At 33.8% G+C, this 19,861-nt stretch overlaps 3 protein-coding genes and 1 non-coding gene across 5 annotated transcripts; 2 read left to right on the plus strand and 2 right to left on the minus strand.

Moving 5' to 3' along the window:
• The first annotated feature begins 1,192 nt into the window (after positions 1–1,192).
• On the plus strand, positions 1,193–2,540 carry LOC104088000 (uncharacterized). The gene is made up of 2 exons (XM_009592603.4): positions 1,193–1,495; positions 1,653–2,540. Exons 1-2 carry the CDS (start codon positions 1,436–1,438, stop codon positions 2,265–2,267), a joined length of 675 nt encoding a protein of 224 aa, XP_009590898.1. The 5' UTR covers positions 1,193–1,435; the 3' UTR covers positions 2,268–2,540.
• A 766-nt stretch (positions 2,541–3,306) lies between these two features.
• On the minus strand, positions 3,307–8,439 carry LOC104087988 (uncharacterized). 2 transcript variants are annotated; one of them, XM_009592590.4, is made up of 9 exons: positions 8,064–8,439; positions 6,652–6,717; positions 6,502–6,579; positions 6,389–6,421; positions 6,186–6,268; positions 4,291–4,352; positions 4,139–4,193; positions 3,788–3,851; positions 3,307–3,689 (listed from the first exon to the last, which is right to left on the minus strand). In XM_009592590.4, exons 1-9 carry the CDS (start codon positions 8,332–8,334, stop codon positions 3,637–3,639), a joined length of 765 nt encoding a protein of 254 aa, XP_009590885.1. In that variant the 5' UTR covers positions 8,335–8,439; the 3' UTR covers positions 3,307–3,636. The 2 variants fall into 2 exon arrangements, with proteins under 2 accessions (XP_009590885.1, XP_009590892.1); XM_009592597.4 differs by having other exon boundaries at positions 3,781–3,851; positions 8,064–8,419.
• Positions 8,440–15,174: 6,735 nt separating this feature from the next.
• Positions 15,175–15,247, minus strand: TRNAK-CUU (transfer RNA lysine (anticodon CUU)). Its single transcript has one exon. It is a non-coding gene; the product is annotated as a tRNA-Lys (tRNA).
• A 1,726-nt stretch (positions 15,248–16,973) lies between these two features.
• LOC104114772 (uncharacterized protein At4g22758-like) lies at positions 16,974–19,425 on the plus strand. Its single transcript, XM_009625292.4, has 3 exons — positions 16,974–17,501; positions 18,098–18,305; positions 19,037–19,425. The coding sequence occupies exons 1-3, from the start codon at positions 17,205–17,207 to the stop codon at positions 19,249–19,251; spliced, it is 720 nt and encodes a 239-aa protein (XP_009623587.1). The 5' UTR covers positions 16,974–17,204; the 3' UTR covers positions 19,252–19,425.
• The last annotated feature ends 436 nt before the right edge of the window (positions 19,426–19,861 follow it).

Consider the following 19,861-nt stretch of genomic DNA (forward strand, 5'->3'; position numbering starts at 1 on the left):
CCCTGATTTTCTTATCATATTTGAGTTTTACTTTCCTCTTAAATTAAAGTCAAAGTATTAACATAATTGCTTTTACTTTTACTGAAGAAAAAAAATATAATTCTCTTCCATATTTGGTTATTACTTATTTTGGGAGAAAAATTTTGGATATCTATAAATTGAAGGCATCTTTCTCACAACTAAAACATATAATAGTATCCACAATGTAGTCATTTAAAAAATTTTGTTTAGGAGGAGAATTTTCTCTCAATAGGATCTTATGTTTTCTTTTCATATATAGGCAAATTGGCCAAATCATATTTTATGCATATTTTAGTATATTTTTCTTTGTGTCTGATTTATCGTCCAAAGTTTACAACTATTAGCTTCCTCATTATGCCCCTGTTAATTTTTTATCCCAGCACGAGCCTTGAGTATAAAATCATTTTTGGTATAGATCGATTTACCTTTTACATTAAGATATGGCTGAAGTCAATGCTATTGGCAGCAAAGATTCGTTTAGGAAGAATTGGATTACATAAATATAATGACACTAATTGGTCTTAGCCTCAAAATAAAGTAAGATCCTATACACGCGGTGTTTACCTAAATGACATTTTAGGATAAGTTATATACACTTAAGGGGTAGTTTGGTTGATGATATTTGATTATAAATCGTAAAATTTCACATGAGCTAATATAGTTGTTGTGTTTGATTGACCGTATAAGAAGAATTAATCGGCTCTTAACTAAATGTAACACTTCATTAATTGTATAAACAGTACACCTGCATTAAGTTATGTCAAAATCTATGCATTATTATTTTATGTGGGATAGAATTGGAATAAAAATACACGTATAACATAAGGATTAGACTATTTAAAGGCGAGAGCGGCTTTCTAAAGTAATTTATGTATAAAAAAATTTTATTATTAATCAATGCATAAGCACTCCTTATAATGACTAATATGAGAACCAAACAACCCCTAATAGTGTGAAGAATTTTTGTATTACCTGTAAAATTTTATTGATATATTATAATAAATTATTATGATTTTAATTTTAATATGAAGAATTACTTGTTATCTAAGTTTGGATAAAATTTCCTTTTTTAGGGTGAGAGAAGAGAGGCATATATTAAAAGAAGGAAAGATGCAAATATCTAAAAAATTTAATCCAAATCCTCCCACGTTGGATTTGCCTGGATTTAATGTCAACTCTCTCAAACTGACCTTTTCCCTTTCTTACTTTTTGGAAAGTCACTTAATTAGCTTCTTTTTGTCTCCTATAAAACTCTAAATTAAGACTTTCTGTCCTAACATAAGCATATATCCATTTTCACCACCTTTGAAAACTTTTGCAACAACACCAGAAATTAAATACCAACAACTACTATACAGAAAATCTCCTAGAACAACTCCAGAAAAGAAAAATTAAAGAGCCAACATACAGAGAGATGAAGCTGGTTTGGTCTCCTGAAAAAGCATCTAAAGCTTATCTTGATACTGTTAAATCAGTAAGTCCGTCATTTCCATATTTTTTTAAACAGTTTAAAACGGAAAGGGTGTCATATAAAATAAATCAAAGCACGACAGTATTGTCTTTTACCTTCTTTTTCATTTTCCCATGAAAAGATCTCTTATTTTCTCTCCCATTTCTTAATCTGTTTACAGTGCGAGTTATTGCAAGAATCCAACGTAGCAGAGTTAGTATCAGCCATGGCAGCAGGATGGGACGCACAAATGATCGTAGAGACATGGTCACGACGTGGGGACGACGTTACGTCAACCAGTATCGGCCTCTCTATCGCCAGCAAACACACAGGTGGCAAACATATTTGCATAGTGCCCGACAAAGATTCAAGAATTGAGTACATATTATCAATGGATAAAACCACCGGAATGTTTCCGGAAGTTGTCTTTGGCGAGCCGGAGGAAGCAATGGAGAATTTAGTAGGAATAGATTTTTTGGTAGTAGATAGTGAAAAAAATGATTTTTCAAGAATTTTGAAGGTGGCTAAGTTAAGCCATAGGGGTGCAGTTTTGGTTTGTAAAAATGTGAGTTCAAGAATTGTTTCGGATTTTAGATGGAGAAGTGTACTGGACGGAAAATCAAGAATTGTACGGTCGGTTTTTTTGCCGGTCGGAAAAGGATTGGATATTGCTCATGTGGGGGCTACCGGCTCCGGCACAGGCGAAGGGAAGCGTGGTACCGGCGGGAAGGTGGTGAGGAAATGGATTAGAAGGTTTGATAGAGAATCTGGTGAGGAGTTTGTGATTCGAAAGTGAAATTCTTTTGCTTTTGATTCTGACAAACAAGAGGAAACTTGGAGCAACACTGAAATTGTTTCTAACAAAAAAATTGTTCTTGATTTTTCTTGTCTTTCTCTTTCATTTCTTTTATTGTATTATTTTTACTTTTTGGGGCATTTTTGGGTGATGTACAAAGATCATACAAAGTTAACAGATCTCTGGTTTGCCAGTGTTGGTTTATTTGCTGGTGTGATTTTGTTGACATTGAGTTCATGAGCTGTACATAATAGTTTGAGATTGTGTGTGAACTTGAAGTAGCATTTGTAACAAAGAGAAAGTAGAAGATTATTGATGTGTTACGAAAGCTAGTATTTTGTCTTTGCACATGACCTTAAATTAGTCATTCCTTACCTTTAGTCCCCAGTTGTATTTAAGGATATTCTTCCCCTCCCGTGTTGCAGATCTAGAGATAGAAACCACTAATTAGAAAGACAGGATTTACCGAGGCTATTCAAACAGGAATAGGCCAACTAAACAACATTCTAATGGCAATTGATTTTATGTTTATGGGGTAGTATGGGATCCGTAATTGGAGAAAAATCACCTGTATGGGATCCGTAGTATGGATCTGATTGAACACGCTCTGCGAGCCTGATAGACAGCTCGCTCAGAGGCATCTTCCACTTTGTAATTGAAGGGTTCCAAACCTCGCTTTTGATGGTTGATCAACAAAGAGTATATGATCTACTCTTGCTAACCCTCGGTCGACAAGCCTTCCTTACAATATGCAAAGTAGGAAGAACCACTAAAAGGGCCGCACTCCAAGGGGATGTGATAGAGGAACCCAACCTACCTTGACACAAGCATTACGGCTCGAACCTGTGACATATAAGTCACGCGAAAACAACTTTATCGCTGCGCCAAGGCTACCTTCTATAAGGACAGCCTACATATCAATTCTAAAACCTCCATTGATATACTAGTTAACCAATGAGAGTAGCAAAACTGTGGATTGCACGAGTATATCCTCCACCTTGGTACTTGTAAAGAGAAAAACTTATCCAAAGAAAGGAGATTTGAAAACTTAACATGCTCGCTTACTTTAATTTTTATTACAGCCCTTGAAGTTCATGCTCTAAGAAGCAATGAAATTTGCGGTTACAGCCTATGAAAATATAATCATGAGTGAAAACAGCTAGAAGCTAATACGCGACATCTGTGAAACTGTCATCTAGTCATATGTGGATAAAAAACAAATTGTGCTAGTCTTTCGCCAATAGGTCTTGATTTTTAAGGACTGGCACACTCACGTCTTTCAATAATAATCAACAGCAGAAGAAACTATTGGCTAGAGTTCTTCAGCAAATTTTTGATATCACAAATCAATCATTAGTTATAACTTCTTTTATATATGCACTTGCTCTTCATGCAGCATTCTTTTCCTTCCCCATGACAGCCCTGAAATCGATAGTGTTTTGGCACGAGATTACAGATGCAGAAGAGTCATGAAAACAGAATCTGTGGAGAAGAAAATGGTTAGAGCTCTTACAACTTACAAAGTTTTTTTGCAAGCCCGTCAGAAGGTGGCAGCGGAGCATATGAAGCAGCATTGATTATTTCCTGTTTCATCACCCACCAAAAGTGGATATTTACTATTTAGTTTTACTCAACAAGAATCACAAGCCAATTAAAGACAACATTACGCTTCTTAGTGCTGATACGTGATACTATCATTATATCCAACTGTGCTTATCTGTGGATACTTATCGTTATTCTATCTCTCTGAGCTAAATTTTAGATAGAATAGACGCACCATTTCGAGAAATGTTAATTAGTGATTCTTATATGACAAATTTTCTCCTTCCTCAGTATATACCACATTTGTGCAAAAATACACGCATTAATACCTGAAATTTCCCCAGCAATTTCTGCTTTTTTGCCACAACATCTTCAAAATTATTCCTGGAAAACAATAGAGCAGGATAATATTATTACTTGGTAAACGACAAGCAAAAGAAAGCAAGAAAGAATTTGAAATCAGTAGAGAGCAAATTCTAACTCTTGTTTTCTAGTCTTAGTTGAAGTAAGCACAAGCTCCCCATCCTTGATCCGACTCTTTTCCTGTTCATGGCCATCAGAAAGTCATTTTCCTATAATAAAGTGCTAAGAAGGGGACAGCTTGATTTTGAAATTAAACATAACATAGAAGCAGTTCAGTTATTTTTGACATCCTAATATCACAGAGATTTTCATAGTTACATGAAGTAAGACAGGAGATAGTGCATGTGATAACCATCTCTAATTGGATACATATGACTTGTTTAAGTCATTTATAACGCTTTATATTCTCTAGTACTAGCATGTGGAATAATACTTTGGATCATGGAGGAAGACCTAATACATCTTTTTACTAGTGGCTAACCAAGACCGTTTCAATTAGCATTATAGCAGGTACAGCCAGCCAGAAGTGTTGGAGTGGAGATACTTCATATTTATTTATCTACAGCTTTGCTCTCTCAGGTGCGAGCCTGATCCTTTTCATAGGACAAGCACATGAAAATACTAGGTAATAGGTAGTGGTGAGACTCATCTAAAAGTTTACAACAACAACAACCCAGTATAATCCCACTAGTGGGGTATGGAGAGGGTAGTATGTACGCAGACCTTACCCCTACCCTAGGGTAGAGAGGCCGTTTCCGATAGACCCTCGGTTCCCTCCCTCCAAAAACTCTCCACCTTGCTCTTGGGGTGACTAGAACTCACAACCTCTTGGTTAGAAGTGGAGGGTGCTCACCACTAAAGCAACCCACTCTCGACTCATCTAAAAGTTTAAAATTTTAAAATGGGAACACCTTTATCTAATTATTCTAGGCCTGCAACAGTTTTTCTACACTAAGGGCATGTTTGGAAGCCACTTATAATTGGATTTGGGTGTAGTTGGAGGATTATACAGTTTGGCCTGCTTGATTAGCCAAGTAATTACTTGGTCAGCATAAATTATGTGTAATTGAGGGGCATCGATTACACTCTACAATTCCCATGCGGTTGTGGGGGGAGGGCATGTGGTAATTACATGGTGTAATTACCAGAAGACTTTTCAAATTCTTTTTAATAATTCTTATATATCTTTTTAATACTTCTTATACATACATATATTTGTCACACAATAAAACTTATTCACATGTTCATATGAAAAAGTTTATTTAAATTTTTATAATTAGCTTTTATTTAAAATAAAAGAATATCCAACTATGTAATCACACTTGTACAACCAAACATGACACTAGGAATTACACATTAATTACGTATTGGCAAACAAACGGGTCATTGTAATTAACACACTACTCCCTCTGTTTCAAAAAGATTGGCATAAATCGGAGTACGAGGGTCAAAGTACTTAACTTTGACTGTGAATTTGGACATAGATTCTTCAAATTTTTAAAAATAAAATTTATATATTCGGAAACTACATAAAAAGTATTATAAGTCATGATAATTTATAATTCAAAATATTTATAAAATATTAAAGAAAAACGTGGTCAAAGAACAACCTCGTAGACTTCCTAAATAGTAATAGTGCCAATCTTTTTGAAACGGAGGGAATGTAATTTAAGTCATCGTCATTCAACCAGATGGCATACAATCGACACGTACACAATAAAGATTCAGAGGTCTGGGTTTTTTGTTTTCTTAAGGATTCAAAGGTCTAGTTATTTGCTTTTTAAGGATTCAAAGGTCTAGTTATTTGCTTTTTAAGGATTCAAAGGTTTAGTGTTTTACTTTTTAAGGATTCAAAGGTATAGTTAATTCCACTTGAACTTCCATGAAGTCAACTTGGAATTAAGAGAAAGAAGGGAAATCCAAAACTACTCAAGCAAGATGAAGAAAAACAGAGCGGCCAAATTTCACCTGACATTTCCTCAAGGACATAACGTAAAGATAAAAAAGACTAACCATGAGCATGATCCTCTCCCTGACTCTTTCACTCAACCAATGAGCATTTTTGACATCAAGCTTCATAATAATTTTTGTGCCAGCTGCAGATAAAAAACAACTGTCTTTGGGATTGCATTTACAGAAGACATGCTGTTCACATGTCATGTCAAGTCAAAGAACAACCTTATCAAAAAAAATGTCAAGTTAAAGAACTAACAGACCTGTGTTAATGCTTCTAACACGAGCTTTGCTTGCTGCAAAAGGAAAACAATTTCATTGAAACTTTTAAGAGCCAATGTAACTGCTGAACATATTCTCTAAGATAAATCTTTACCTGTACTAGTATTTGGCTTCTGATTTCCTTTCTTCCCTTTCTTCGTGTTAGGCTTGTTTGTCTTAGTCTTTGTGCTTGCTACACAGAATAACCAACTATCTCAGACATGCTCTGCTTATATTGGCCAATATTGTAAATCAAGAAGTCTACCTGTATTAGTGTCTTCTGTATGACTTCTAGAGTCAACATATCCCGCAAAGCTCACAGAAATATGACCTGCATGTGACGGTAAAAGTGAGAAGAAAGCGGACCACCCATAACTAACATCCAACTCACTACTATACAGCTCATCTCAAAAAGAAGCCATACGGTTAGAAGAATCTACTAGATAGCAACTGTATAAGTGGCAAGCTCAGAAATTCTAGGCAGAACACATTAATATCAAACAAGCCTGCCCAATATGTATTTTCTAGTTTTCCCACCCCCGCAAAAACATCATCCTTCTGTAATCTGAATTTTAATTAAGCCAAATGATGACAAGCTGACGCCCTAAACTTTCCGATCAACAGAAAAAGATTTAATCAAAGAGGTGTTAGGCTAGTGGCTGTCATATAGTCACAAAGCTCGAATCCCTGAATCTACCTAATAACATTGTGAATTATCAAATATATTGTTATTTATCAAAGATTAGCACCCTCAACCGCTCCTGAAACTTCACATTAGAGAACCAATGCATAATGTTTCACTCATTGGAAAATAGGATCATTGAAAAATGCTTAGCTTCTCAATTCCACGTAGCCTACTCCGAATTCATGTAAATCATACAATTTAAATCTCCCATGGTGAAACAAAAAGCTAAAGTTCAACTACTAAAAGAGGCGGATGTAAGGAACTGAAATAATGGATGCATCTGCACCAATTGCCAAAACTCTATATCTGCCGACTGACATTCTGCCTCTAACTTCAAACTTCAACATAAGGAACTTGACATAAAATTTCAAGCTAAAGATTCATCTCCTCACACCAATACTCAAGGGGTCCCTAAACTCTATGCATAAATTTACACTAAACTATACCTATATGCTCCCTCTATCACCCAAAATGATTGGCCCCTCAGAATATTCGTTCCTTTATTACAAACTCAATAAACTTTAACCATTGGTCTGAGAATAATTGCAACTTATCCTAGTTTTCCAAAGATCTAAAATTTAATTCAAACAAATGCATTAATTTAGCTTGATTTATCTCCAAAACATCTTGTCTGACATTGAAACTAAGTAAACTTCAACCAACGTTTAGAAAAATTACACCTTGTTTAGATGATGGGGGTGATTGGGCCGTGCACCTCAACTATTCCACTACCTACCTGCTATCTCCCACTATTGGGTACTCCGTCCAAGTTTTAGACAGATGGAAAAAAATCACCAAGTGTATTTTTGCCAAAACTGGGATTTGCAACTTATAATACTTTTCCTTAAATTTCCAAATATCTGAAGTCTAATTTTAAACGAATACAATAATCTAGTCCAATTTAGCTCCCTTAAGCTAATCAAATCAACTCTCTATAAGCCAAAAGCAACAAACAAATTGAGTACAACGAAATTGAATATGTGGGAATGTACTTAGGGTTATTTTCGGAATAGGTTCATTTCCGGTAGAATGAGTTCGTTCGTCCGCTTGAAGGAGGAATTTGTACACCGCCGGTAACCGTCGAGGAGCTGTTTTCTTCTCGAGGTAGCTGAAACTTGACGTCGACGCAAACCGAACGGAACCGCCGCTGATGGTGGCGCGTGGGAAGAGAGAGAGAGCGCCATTGAAACTTGCTGTTGATACCAATTTTTTATTCGACAATTGTCTCGCGATCTTAGAGGTTTGCTTTAAGATTGCTGCCATTTTAGTGAAGAACAGTGGCCTAAACCCTAGGGACCCAGAGCTCACACTCCGATTGTTTATGGTTTAGATCCTTACAAATGAAATAACAAATTTACTCATGGAAGCTTCTCAAGAAAATAAGAAAAAAGGTCTAATTGTTATAAAATAAAAGTAAAATAGTAAAGCATGAATAAGACATGTTGTTATGAAATAAAAACAATTTAGTAAAATATGAACAAGAAATGAAGATAGAGAGAAAGAAGAGATTTTTTTCTTCAATTGTGTATATTTTCCTATCTATTATAAGGCCTTTATATAAGCATGAAAAGTGAAGAAAAATATGTCATTGAATATGTCATTAAGCATTTGAGAAGATCATGGAGGAAGAGTAGGCATCCATCATAATTTAATTTTTCTTATAACATTCCCCCTTGGATGCCCATAGATAATGTGCCTCGTTAAAACCTTATTAGGAAAAAATCCTATGGCAAAAAAAATCCTAGTGAAGTAAAAAGAGTACACATGTTTAGAAATACGCCTTTTGGTTGCCTTGTTAAAAACCTTGCAAGGAAAACTCAATGGGACAAAACCTTGTAAGGAAAAAAGAGTACAACGCGTATTAACTCCCCCTGATGAGAGCATCAATTCACATCCTTGAACCTTCGTATCCCAATCTTGTACACTAGTTTCTTGAAGGTTGACGTCGGTAGAGATTTGGTGAACAAATCAGCCATATTATCACTTGAGCGGATCTGTTGCACATTGATATCATCATTCTTTTGAAGATCATGTGTGAAAAATAACTTTGGTGAAATGTGCTTTGTCATATCCCCTTTTATGAATCCTCCCTTCAACTAGGCTATGCATGCTGCATTGTCTTCATACAAAATTATGGGTAATTTGTCACACTTCAAACCACATTTGTCTCGAATAAGGTATATTATAGACCTCAACCATACACATTCTCGACTTGTTTCATGAATAGCAATTATCTCAGCATGATTAGATGAAGTAGCCATGATTGATTGCTTAGTCGATTGCCAAGATATGGCAGTGCCTCCATATGTAAACACATAGCCTGTTTGAGATCGAACCTTTTGTGGGTCATATAAATACCCAGCATCGGCATAACCAACAAGATCAGAACTGCAATCATTATCATAAAATAATCCTATATCGGTAGTCCCTTTTAGATACCGCAATATGTGTTTGATTCCATTCTAATGTCTCCTTGTAGGAGCAGAGCTATATCTTGTTAAGACATTAACTGAAAAAGTTATGTCAGACCTTGTAATATTAGAAAGATATATTAGTGCACCAATTGCACTAAGATATGGTACGTCGGGACCAAGAAACTCTTCATTATTTTTATGAGGTCGAAATGGATGTGCTTTATCCATATAAAATCGCTTTAAAATCATTTTAGTGTATGTTGATTGATGGACAAAAATTCCATCTTTTATATACTCAATTTGTAGACCAAGACAAAATTTTATCTTTCCAAGATCTTTCATTTCAAATTCTTTCTTTAAATAGTTTACTACTTTAGGAAGCTCTACTGCTTTAGGAAGCTCCCTAGGAGTTCCAATGATATTTAAATCATCAACATATACGGTGATTATAACAAATTTAGATCCAGATCTTTTTATAAAGACACAAGGACAAATTGAATCATTCTTGTACCCTTCTTTCAACAGGTACTCACTCAGGCGATTATACCACATGCGCCCTGATTGTTTCAATCCGTATAAGAATTTTTGAAGCTTTATTTAATAATTTTTTTTGGAAACCTTAATATGCTTCAGAACAATTTAAATCCTTCAATGATTTCCATTATACGCATATCACGTTTTTCTTGTATTGCCAGATTAAAATCTGAAATGGCGACATCTACCACAAGAGAACATGTCTCTATATAATCAATGCCAGGATATTTACAAATCTTCTTGTGACACAAGTCGTCTTTATGTCTATCGACTTGACCTTTTTTTCGCACAAGAACACATTTATACCTCCACTGGCTTTATACTTTCAGGTGTTGGGACTATCCGTCCAACTTCATATTTTTCAGGTGAAATTAATTTTCATTGCGTATTTTTCATTTGGCCAATCATTTATCTGTCCAAATTTCATGACAGATTTGAGCTCAAGATCCTCGTCAATATTAATAATATTGAGCGTTACATTATATTAACAATATCATCGACGATCATTTTATATCGGTTCTACTATTATTCAATAAAGACATAACTTATTGAGATCTCTTTATCTTATTATTTTCAGGTACCTGGGCCTCTCCCATGAGGTCTTATGAAGTGTTATGTCGTGGTACTCTTCTAGAGCACTTGCCTCCTTATTATGACCATCTTGAACATTTGCTCTTATCCTTCTTCAAGGAGTTTTATCTTTGGAACCGATTAGTCTATTATGCTTTATGCATGCCATGGACTCTATTCATTATGAACTTTATTTTATTTGGAGCATTAGCAGCTGAATATGACATTTAGCTTTGGGTCAGCAAATACGCCTGGCAATATTTTACAAATGAATTATCACTTGAACTTCAAGTTCACATTTTCTCGTACGAGGATCTCAATGTACTCATAATAATTCATTACATGCATTACTTTTTCAGCTTCCCATTTTCTCCCCCTATTGTTGAGATCACCAACACATATCCATAGCCTTATTTGGGGATCCATCTTTGTACATTGTGGTTGAATAATTAAATCATATAGCATATTCATATTTCTAGATGGAAATTATTTGGTTCCTGACCCTGAACCGATTGTGATAGGGAGAACTTATTATAACTTGGCTAGATGTGTACAAGTGCTGTTGTATATTAAATAATATATCACATACCAAATTTTATTTTGGCAATTTTGTTCTCATAACCAATGGTTTAGATATAATTGGAGGCATACAATTTTTGCTAAACCAACTTGGATTTAAACCAGTATTATCAAGATAAATCATCATAATTTATATTCTGAAACTGTGCTCTAATAATTTGAGCAATCAATCTTGCAAAAGTCAAACTACAAGTTGATAACAAATACACATGTGACCATATAATAGATGCATCTATTAAAATTATATAATAGTAAACGGTCCACATGGAAGGTGACTGGGCCCATATATTTATCACCTTTTATTCATTCCAGAAATCAAAGGATTCAATCCCAACCTTAACTGGTATATCATGAGAATAAGCAGCACAAGAGAATTCTTGAAGAATCTTATATTTTTTCAATATATGCCAATATAATTCTCAATTAATTTTTTTCGCATCATAATTGAACCGAGATGGTCAACCGGTCATGCCAACTAATATTTATTTCAGTAAACCTCTAGTTTACTTGTGGCTTGTGATTACATCATCATGCTTATACTTGTGTAGTACAAATAGAAGAAAAGTCAAATAACCTTTCATATTTACCCGGTATGATTATAGTAATATAAAGATATTCATTCTTCTTTTCATTTATAGTCTCAATATGCCAACCACTTTGGCTAATATATTTGTAAATCAAAATATTTCTTTTGATACTTACTGCAATATTAATGTCATGAACAATTTTATTCATCCAGATAGTAACAAATTAGTTCTTTCAGAACTCTTAACTGCTTTTGTACTACAAGATCTTTTGTCACACCATCCATATAATCAATGTCTCCTTCACAAAGAGAATCATATCATAATAATTGTCATGTTCAAAATCATCATAAGCAAAATAATTTCTTGCTTTAATTTTTCTTTTAATAACTTTCATAAGGCATGACAAAATATTTTTTGGCGTATCACATGCATGCGACCAATGATATATTCATGCAACTACACAATAATATTTATTATCTTTCTTTGTCTCAAACCTCCCTTAGAGGTGAGTTGTAGTATTTATCCAACTATGCACAAGTACATTATTATGCATAATCTTTATCATATATATATTTTCACATTCACTTTCAGGAATGAGTATGCAATCTCAATGTTTATCACAAGTCACATTCTCTTCAAAGAATTTCTTCCTTTTTATAATTACCATAGTGATAACTATTATTATTTTGGCCTTTCGCACGCCCGCATTCATTGGTCAACCACTTGTCTTTATTTAGACTTATCATGCACTGCTATCACATTCACTTCAAGAATGGAGCAAATCAAGTGGGACAAACTTCATGCTTTTTCATGAAAATTACATTATTTTTTCTTTAGTTATTATTATAATTATCAATATGGTGCATTAGAACTCAAACCCAATGCTTTACCCATATAAAGGCATGCTAGGCCATAATGCGTTGATAGATAATGCGTTGGCATAACATGATGTATTTCATTAGGATATATGCCAATTTTGCTTTCAATGAAATACATCATGTTATGGTAAAAATATTATTACTAAATTACCTTAATAATTATCTATCATAGTATGTAAAAGGTCAGAACATATATATATGTTGGAATATTATCTTTGTCCTATAAGAGATGTAGCAAATAAAGACATACCTTTTCAGTTCTTTATTTCACTGGATACAATTGAAAAAAATATTTTTACTAAACACTGCACATAAAGTTAATGCAAAGATATGAAAGTATGAATGGGTTTAGATGGATGTAAAACTTATCTTTGTATTATCATCTAAGATATTTTTTATTGTACTTGATCTCATTGCCTGCTTATAATTTACATAGTCTTGACATAGAAGATCATGAAATGAGCAATTCGTGCTGATAACATATTATAAAATAAAAGCAACTTAGTAAAACATGAACAAGACATATTATTATGAAATAAAAGCAATTTAGTAAAATATGAACAAGAAATGGAGATAGAGAGAAAGAAGAGATTTTCTTCTTCAATTTTGTATATTTTCCTATCTATTACAAGGCCTTTATATAGGCATGAAAAGTGAAGAAAAATATGTCATTGAATATGTCATTAAGCATAGAAATATGTCATTGAATATGTCATTAAGCATTTGAAAAGATCATTGAGAAAGAGTAGACATCCATCATAATTTGATTTTTCTTAAAACACTAATAAAATAGTTTTAAAATAGGATCTCCTAATATAATTTCTGAATATGTAAAGTTATATTCATAAAAAAAATACTTATATTTCATAGTTTGACTTGACACAGAGTTCATAAAAGAAATAAGAGATTTTTAAAAATTATGTTTTTGAATATGTCATAACATGTAAAAATTGCATGGGGAGTCATATTTGGTCGCTCACATTTAACCTATATCCACTTTTTAATTTTTTTTTAACTTGTACCCTCTGTTTAAACAACTTCATGCCTTTTTTTCCTCCTTTTTCTTCTTCTTCGGGTAACAGTAATTTTATATGGTGTTTGTGAACATATTTTAAGGCAGTTTATGATATTTTACAATGGTGGGCTGTTGTGGCGCTTTATTTTTTACTATTGCTTAGGGTTTCTTCTTTTTCTTTTTCTTAATTGCAAAATTAGTTAGCTAGATTTATTGTTTTTCTGGATTGCTAAAATTCGAAAAATAAATTCATGTTTCTGGACAATTTGTACTTTAAGCCTATTTGGCCTTAAGTGCATGAAAACGTTGGATGCACTTCAGACTTTTTGGCCTAAGTGCATCTGAATTGTAAATTTTCACTTTAGACTTATTGGCCTTTAAGTGTAGGAAAACGTTTGTTGCACTTTAGACTTTTGGCCTTAAGTGCATCTGAAAGTGCAATTTTTCACTTCAGACTTATTGGCCTTAAGTGCATGAAACCATTGGTTGCACTTCAGACCTATTTGGCCTTAAGTGCATCTGAAGTGCAATTTTTCAATTCGGACTTATTGACCTTAAGTGCAGGAAAACGTTTGTTGTACTTCAGACCTTTTGGCCTTAAGTGCATCTGAAGTACAATTTTTCACTCCAAACTTATTGGCCTTAAGTGCATGAAACCATTGGTTGCCCTTCAAACATATTTGTCCTTAAGTGCGTCTGAAGTGCTATTCTTCACTTCAGGCTTATTAGCCTTAAGTGTATGAAACCATTGGTTGCACTTCAGACCTATTTGTCCTTAAGTGCGAAGTGCAATTTTTTACTTCAAACTAATTTTTTTAACTTCAGACTCGATAAGTCTGAAGTTGATCGTAAAGTAGGTAGACTTGCAAAATATTTTGCAAAGTGGGTGTATGTTCAACTTTGGCCTCAAAACCGGGTATAGATGCAAAAGTCCCTCGTAATATTTGTGTAGTTATAAGGCTTTGGATATTTATGGTCTTAATCATTCCATAATATTTTGTGTGGTTATAAAAGCTTTTTATTAAGGGTAACAAAAGAAGTTTAAGCTAAATTATTTTTAAATGACACTTTGGGAGCACTTTTTATAGCTCCTACCTCGCACAAATGATATTTTTTTATATTTATAAGTAATTTAACTTTAATTTTTTATTTTATCATTAATGAGCTAATTTATAGTCGTACAAATATTTTAAACCATAAATTTCCAAATTATTTTTTTCTTAAATTTCGTACCCAGTCAAAGTGCATCATATAAATTAGGCCGGAAGGAATACTTATTTTAGAAAGTTGTGGTGTTTGATTATAGCTTTTAGTATAAATATAAGTACTTTTAAATAATAGCATAAAGTGAAGAAAGTATTTTTTGACCAAAAGCACTTTTAAAACCTTGATCATGCAAAAATTATTGTTCTAATATGAATAAAAATATTTTTTAAATTGATTAACTAAACAAAAATAATTTTCAAATTAATTATTTTGAAAGCTTGACCATCAAATTGTAGGCCATCTTCAATCGCTTTAGTCAAGACTCATGAGAAGGTGATTTCTTTTTCTTTTCACAAGAGAGAAGGGTGTTGCAAAAATGACGCCCACCGTGGGGCTCGAACCCACGACCACAAGGTTAAGAGCCTTGCGCTCTACCAACTGAGCTAGACGGGCTTTTGTTTAAAAATCTTTAGTTGAATTTATTTAATACGTAAATGGTAATTATTTGTTAATAGTGTGGATGATGTTTAAAATGGTCGGCATTTCCTTTGAAATTCCCTCAAGTATCAATATACTCCTCTCTTAATTCAATTTTCGTCTTAAAAGTTAGATATTGTGCAAGATATTTACTTCTAATAATTCAAACTAATAGTACTATGTATCAATGTTGATGTTTATTATATTAAATTTGGTATAGCATATACTTACTTACCTTTTTCAAATTTTAATATTTCTTACTAATCTGAATAGTAGAACATTTTATATCATAAAAATAGTATATTTGTGATCCTTTTTCACCGCTAATCAAAGGTCTCGATAATGAAGAACTTGATAGAGTTTTATCCTTGCTTTTAGTAGGCCTATCTACTGCGAATATGAATTAGTTGTTTAGAGGAATTTTGAGTTTTTTTTGAGTATCCACCGAATAAAGCAAAAAATAAAAAATTATAGTCATGGGCCTTGTGCTAATATTTGTTTTATCCTGCCTTTGTTGGTTCTATTTTCGTGTTATTGTTCCCTTTTCATGGTTTATACACTATTATTTTTATTTTTGAAAAATAATGTGACTATGCTTCTCTTGAATCGAGGGTTTATCGGAAACATCTTCTAGCTGTACCTTCACAAGGTAGGCGTCAGACTTCGTACATACTACCTTCTCCAGACCCCACTTGTAGAATTACATCATGTTTGTTATTGTTGTTGTTGTTGGGCATTGTACTAATACCATTGTTTACCCTTAAAACGGATAACAATTAAATTTGCACACGGTTTTAAGGATATGTGGATTGATTCAACATAAGTAATCAAGAATGTTAGGTAAACGAATTAAAGATAAAATAAATAACCAAACCAGTTGTGACGTTGAGTTCGGGCTCGGATTTAAACTGAACAATAGTTTTGCCCTCGACTGGATCCTCAATTCAAAGCCAAATGTGTATGAAGAACTATGATTAAAATAAGAACCTTTTATTAATAGCTATAAAACAGAGAAATAAGTTTGTGTTGCCTTGATACGCATGTTACAATGTGTCTATTGAATAAAAAACTTCCCCTTTATATAGTATGAGAGTTTTACCCCTAGTACAATTCTAAAAAAGGTAAAAATCGTTCTTGTACGTTAATCACTTACACACTACCAATATCGGGCGAGATCCGCACCGTAATATCCGATTGGGTGCGGATATCACCGCCCTCTGTTAGTCGTGTGCAACCGGTTGTAGTGCTTTCCGAGGTCTTGGAGCTCGTTCCGGGTTCAGGGGTGTTGTCTTGTCATACCCGGTGACGAGCACCCCGTTCCAGCCTCGATTCAAAGAGTTCTCGCATTCGGTCTCTTTCTCATACATTAATGCTTCTTACTTCGTTTGACTCACCGGAAACTCGGGGTGTGCGCTAACCCAGAGTTGACCCGTATACAACCATCTTTCTCGAGTTAATTTAGCTTGTCTTGTCGATTTCAAGCAATGTTCCAGGAACATGAATCTCGGTTTTCTCTTCTTTGTCCTTGTTCTTCCCCTATGCAGTAAAAATAATGTACCAAAAAAAAAAAGGAAAAAAATTACTGATACATTAACCATTTTTCGCGCAACCACGTTAAACATCTCAAACAACTGCCTCTACCACGAAGCAACCACCTTAAAAGTCCCAAAATTAATTCCTTTACTACGAAGCAATTTATGAACTTCCATTCTTTGACTTCCATCATTCCTTTCTCTTTCTATATGTTCATACATCCAATCGCACAGAAAGGTTCAACCACGGGTTTGCAGGTTCGACAAAACTCAGTATTTCGAGTTTGAAGATTTATATATGTACGAAAAACAATTATTATAACGTTAGATATATATTTCAGAATTCATTCTCTCAATTCAAAACTCACAACGTCTAAATTCTAATATCATCTGTTGATTATATGTCGGAAAGACATCTCGGACGAAGAATTCCAATGTGCGAGAGAGCTAGTAGTAGCAGTGTACAAAAACCGTCATTTCCCACGCGACGAACATCAAAGCAGCATAGGAAGAGAAAAACTATAGAAAGATGTAAATCTGAGCCTTGTCTTTGGAGGGTTAATGGAGTTGGTGATAATGAAGATGATCGTCGAGATGTGACGACGTCGTTGGAGGTTCTTTTGCGGCCACAAACTTGTTCAAATATATTTTTTTCGCCGGATTATTTGAATAATGTTTCATCTCCGCAAGGTTCTCGGGTAATTTTCTTGTTTGAGATTGAGGCGTTAATGTTGTTATTGTATATGAAGCCCTTTTTTTAAAAGTATCTCAAGGGTCTTTTTAGTTGTTCGCTATTTACACAACACTAGGAATTTTTTTGTGTTAACCAAATACTAGAAAATGATATAAAGATGGTAGTCACAGCAGATCTCTATAGGAATGGTAATGATAGTTGCCATTTATACACAGAGAAGAAATTTTTTTAAAATTGTAGTAAAACTTACTCTTCAAGACTGAAGTAAGAAGAGTATAATTTAATTGATGACAGTTTCGGACAGTAAACTTTCATTCTGTAAGGATTAGCGAAACCTGAAATTTTTTCAAGGGTGTTTAAACTTAAAAGAAGTAAAAATATCTCCGACAAAAGGTATTCAACATATGTTATATACCTTTAAAATCAGTATGTTATATACTACCCTTACTAGAATGTAGCTTCGCCCCTGGTGGGGGCAAGGGCCGGACATTATCTTAGTATGCAACCTTATCTTATAATTTTGCAAAAGACTATTTCTACGACTTTGTAGTTTGTGCACATACTGAGCTACTCCTAAATTCAATGAAATTTTTGTTGCAGGGGTACAATAAAGATGCAAAAGTTGTGGTTAATGTCACAGTTGAGGGCACTCCTGGACCAATTCGAACCATGGTCAAGTTAGGGTCCAGTGTCGACGAGACCATAAGATTTGTGCTAAGCAAATATAGAGAAGAAGGCCGCAGTCCTCATCTTGATAAAAGTTCGCCTTCATCATTCAAATTATACTCTTCTTACTTCAGTCTTGAGAGTAAGTTCTAACAAAATTTTAACTTTTTTTCTTCTCTATGTATAAATGGCAATTATCATTACCATTTCCAATAAAAAATCTGTTGTGATGAGGGGCGGATCCAGAATATAAATTTTATTTTAATCTTTAAGATTTTTAGCATTGAATCTATTATATTTTTAAGCTTATGAGTTCAGACATATCGATCCGTTATTGCAATTTTAATAAATCTTTACAAATAAATTTATGTTCCGCGCCGAAAGTTACGGGTTCATCTACTTCTCTACTCTACATTTTCCCCTGATTGCGACTACCATCTTTACATCATTTTCTAGTGTTTTAAGTAATAGAAAATATTTTCTTAAAATGGGAATAATGACTTCCTTCACTTGTTTGGGAAGATCGGAAGTCATCTTCCTTACAATTATCTTAACATTTTTAACCTCATACCACTTATTCCGACTAAGTAACACTTAACATTATTATTAATCTTTAGTATAAAACATTTCATCAAACTCTCTTCTATTTGATACTATTATTAATTTTTAATATATATTTTTCCGTAAAAATTTCCACTTATTAGCCATCCAAGAAAATATTCTATATGAAACTTTCGTCGTACCAAGCACCCTAAGTTGTTTGCACATTAAGTGTGATATTATTGGTTAAACATATTGTTTTAAAATTCAATTGCCGTGGGTAAAATTTGTCTTTCAGTAGTATAATTATTTTTTAATTATGTCTACAAATAGGTTTGAGTAATACAGATATGATTGGAGATGTGTGGAGCAGAAGCTTTTATCTTCGCAAGAGTAATAGTAATGGAAATAATTCAAGAAATGCAGAAATAGCAACGGAGATTACTTCAATGGAGGCAAATTCTAATCCAATTATTGTTGTGATCAATAAAATCATTAGAACAAGCAAGCTTTGGAAATTCCTTGGTTGCATACGGTGTTTTGGATAACCAGTTAAGTCGGAGGCGAATATAATGCGAATTTAGCGGGTTCAACTGAATTCACTGTGTACTTTCAACTAGAATATCTCTACTTATGCAAAAAAAAAAAATGTAAATATATCAAAATTCACATTTATTATGATAACTGATCATGTCATACGATTAAAATTATTGTTAGAGTAACATGAGTATTAGATTTGTTACTCTACATATTATTGCTTCATGTATAGTGACTTCTCTTTCTATTGAACAATGGCAAAACTGCAAGTTGAAAAGGAGAAGTGATGAATAGACTCGCAGAGGCCATATTTGTTGATATATTGCTAAATGTGATACGACTCGGAGAGAACCATACCTCAAAAACTATTATTTGAGGCGGGGGCAAGGCTACATAAATCTCACATCAGCACTTTGTAACACTGACGTGAAACTCAAGTTACGTACCTTGCAATGAACCATAACAAACCATCACGCTTCACAATTCACATCAGTCTTCCTCGATGGTTGTGCGCTAAACCTTTCTAACCCCGAGCAAACACTATAATACCAATATCACCGTCCATTGCACGGTGGTCTTTTGGAAGTGGAATAGAATGGATGTGGTAGCTGGATTTATGAT

The sequence above is a fragment of the Nicotiana tomentosiformis genome, chromosome 12 (assembly GCF_000390325.3).
Source record: "Nicotiana tomentosiformis chromosome 12, ASM39032v3, whole genome shotgun sequence".
Classification (NCBI taxonomy): domain Eukaryota; kingdom Viridiplantae; phylum Streptophyta; class Magnoliopsida; order Solanales; family Solanaceae; genus Nicotiana; species Nicotiana tomentosiformis.

Excerpts from the sequence above, each read along its gene's own strand:
- LOC104087988 (XM_009592590.4), bottom strand. The coding sequence starts at position 8,334 with ATGGCAGCAATCTTAAAGCAAACCTCTAAGATCGCGAGACAATTGTCG. Across the intron at positions 4,194-4,290 it reads ACTAAGACTAGAAAACAAGA|GAATAATTTTGAAGATGTTG; the intron begins GTTAGAATTTGC and ends ATTGTTTTCCAG. Across the intron at positions 3,690-3,787 it reads CGGGCTTGCAAAAAAACTTT|GGCTGTCATGGGGAAGGAAA; the intron begins GTAAGTTGTAAG and ends TATCGATTTCAG.
- LOC104114772 (XM_009625292.4), top strand. The coding sequence starts at position 17,205 with ATGTCGGAAAGACATCTCGGACGAAGAATTCCAATGTGCGAGAGAGCT. Across the intron at positions 17,502-18,097 it reads CATCTCCGCAAGGTTCTCGG|GGGTACAATAAAGATGCAAA; the intron begins GTAATTTTCTTG and ends TTTTTGTTGCAG. Across the intron at positions 18,306-19,036 it reads TTCTTACTTCAGTCTTGAGA|GTTTGAGTAATACAGATATG; the intron begins GTAAGTTCTAAC and ends GTCTACAAATAG.
- LOC104088000 (XM_009592603.4), top strand. The coding sequence starts at position 1,436 with ATGAAGCTGGTTTGGTCTCCTGAAAAAGCATCTAAAGCTTATCTTGAT. Across the intron at positions 1,496-1,652 it reads ATCTTGATACTGTTAAATCA|TGCGAGTTATTGCAAGAATC; the intron begins GTAAGTCCGTCA and ends ATCTGTTTACAG.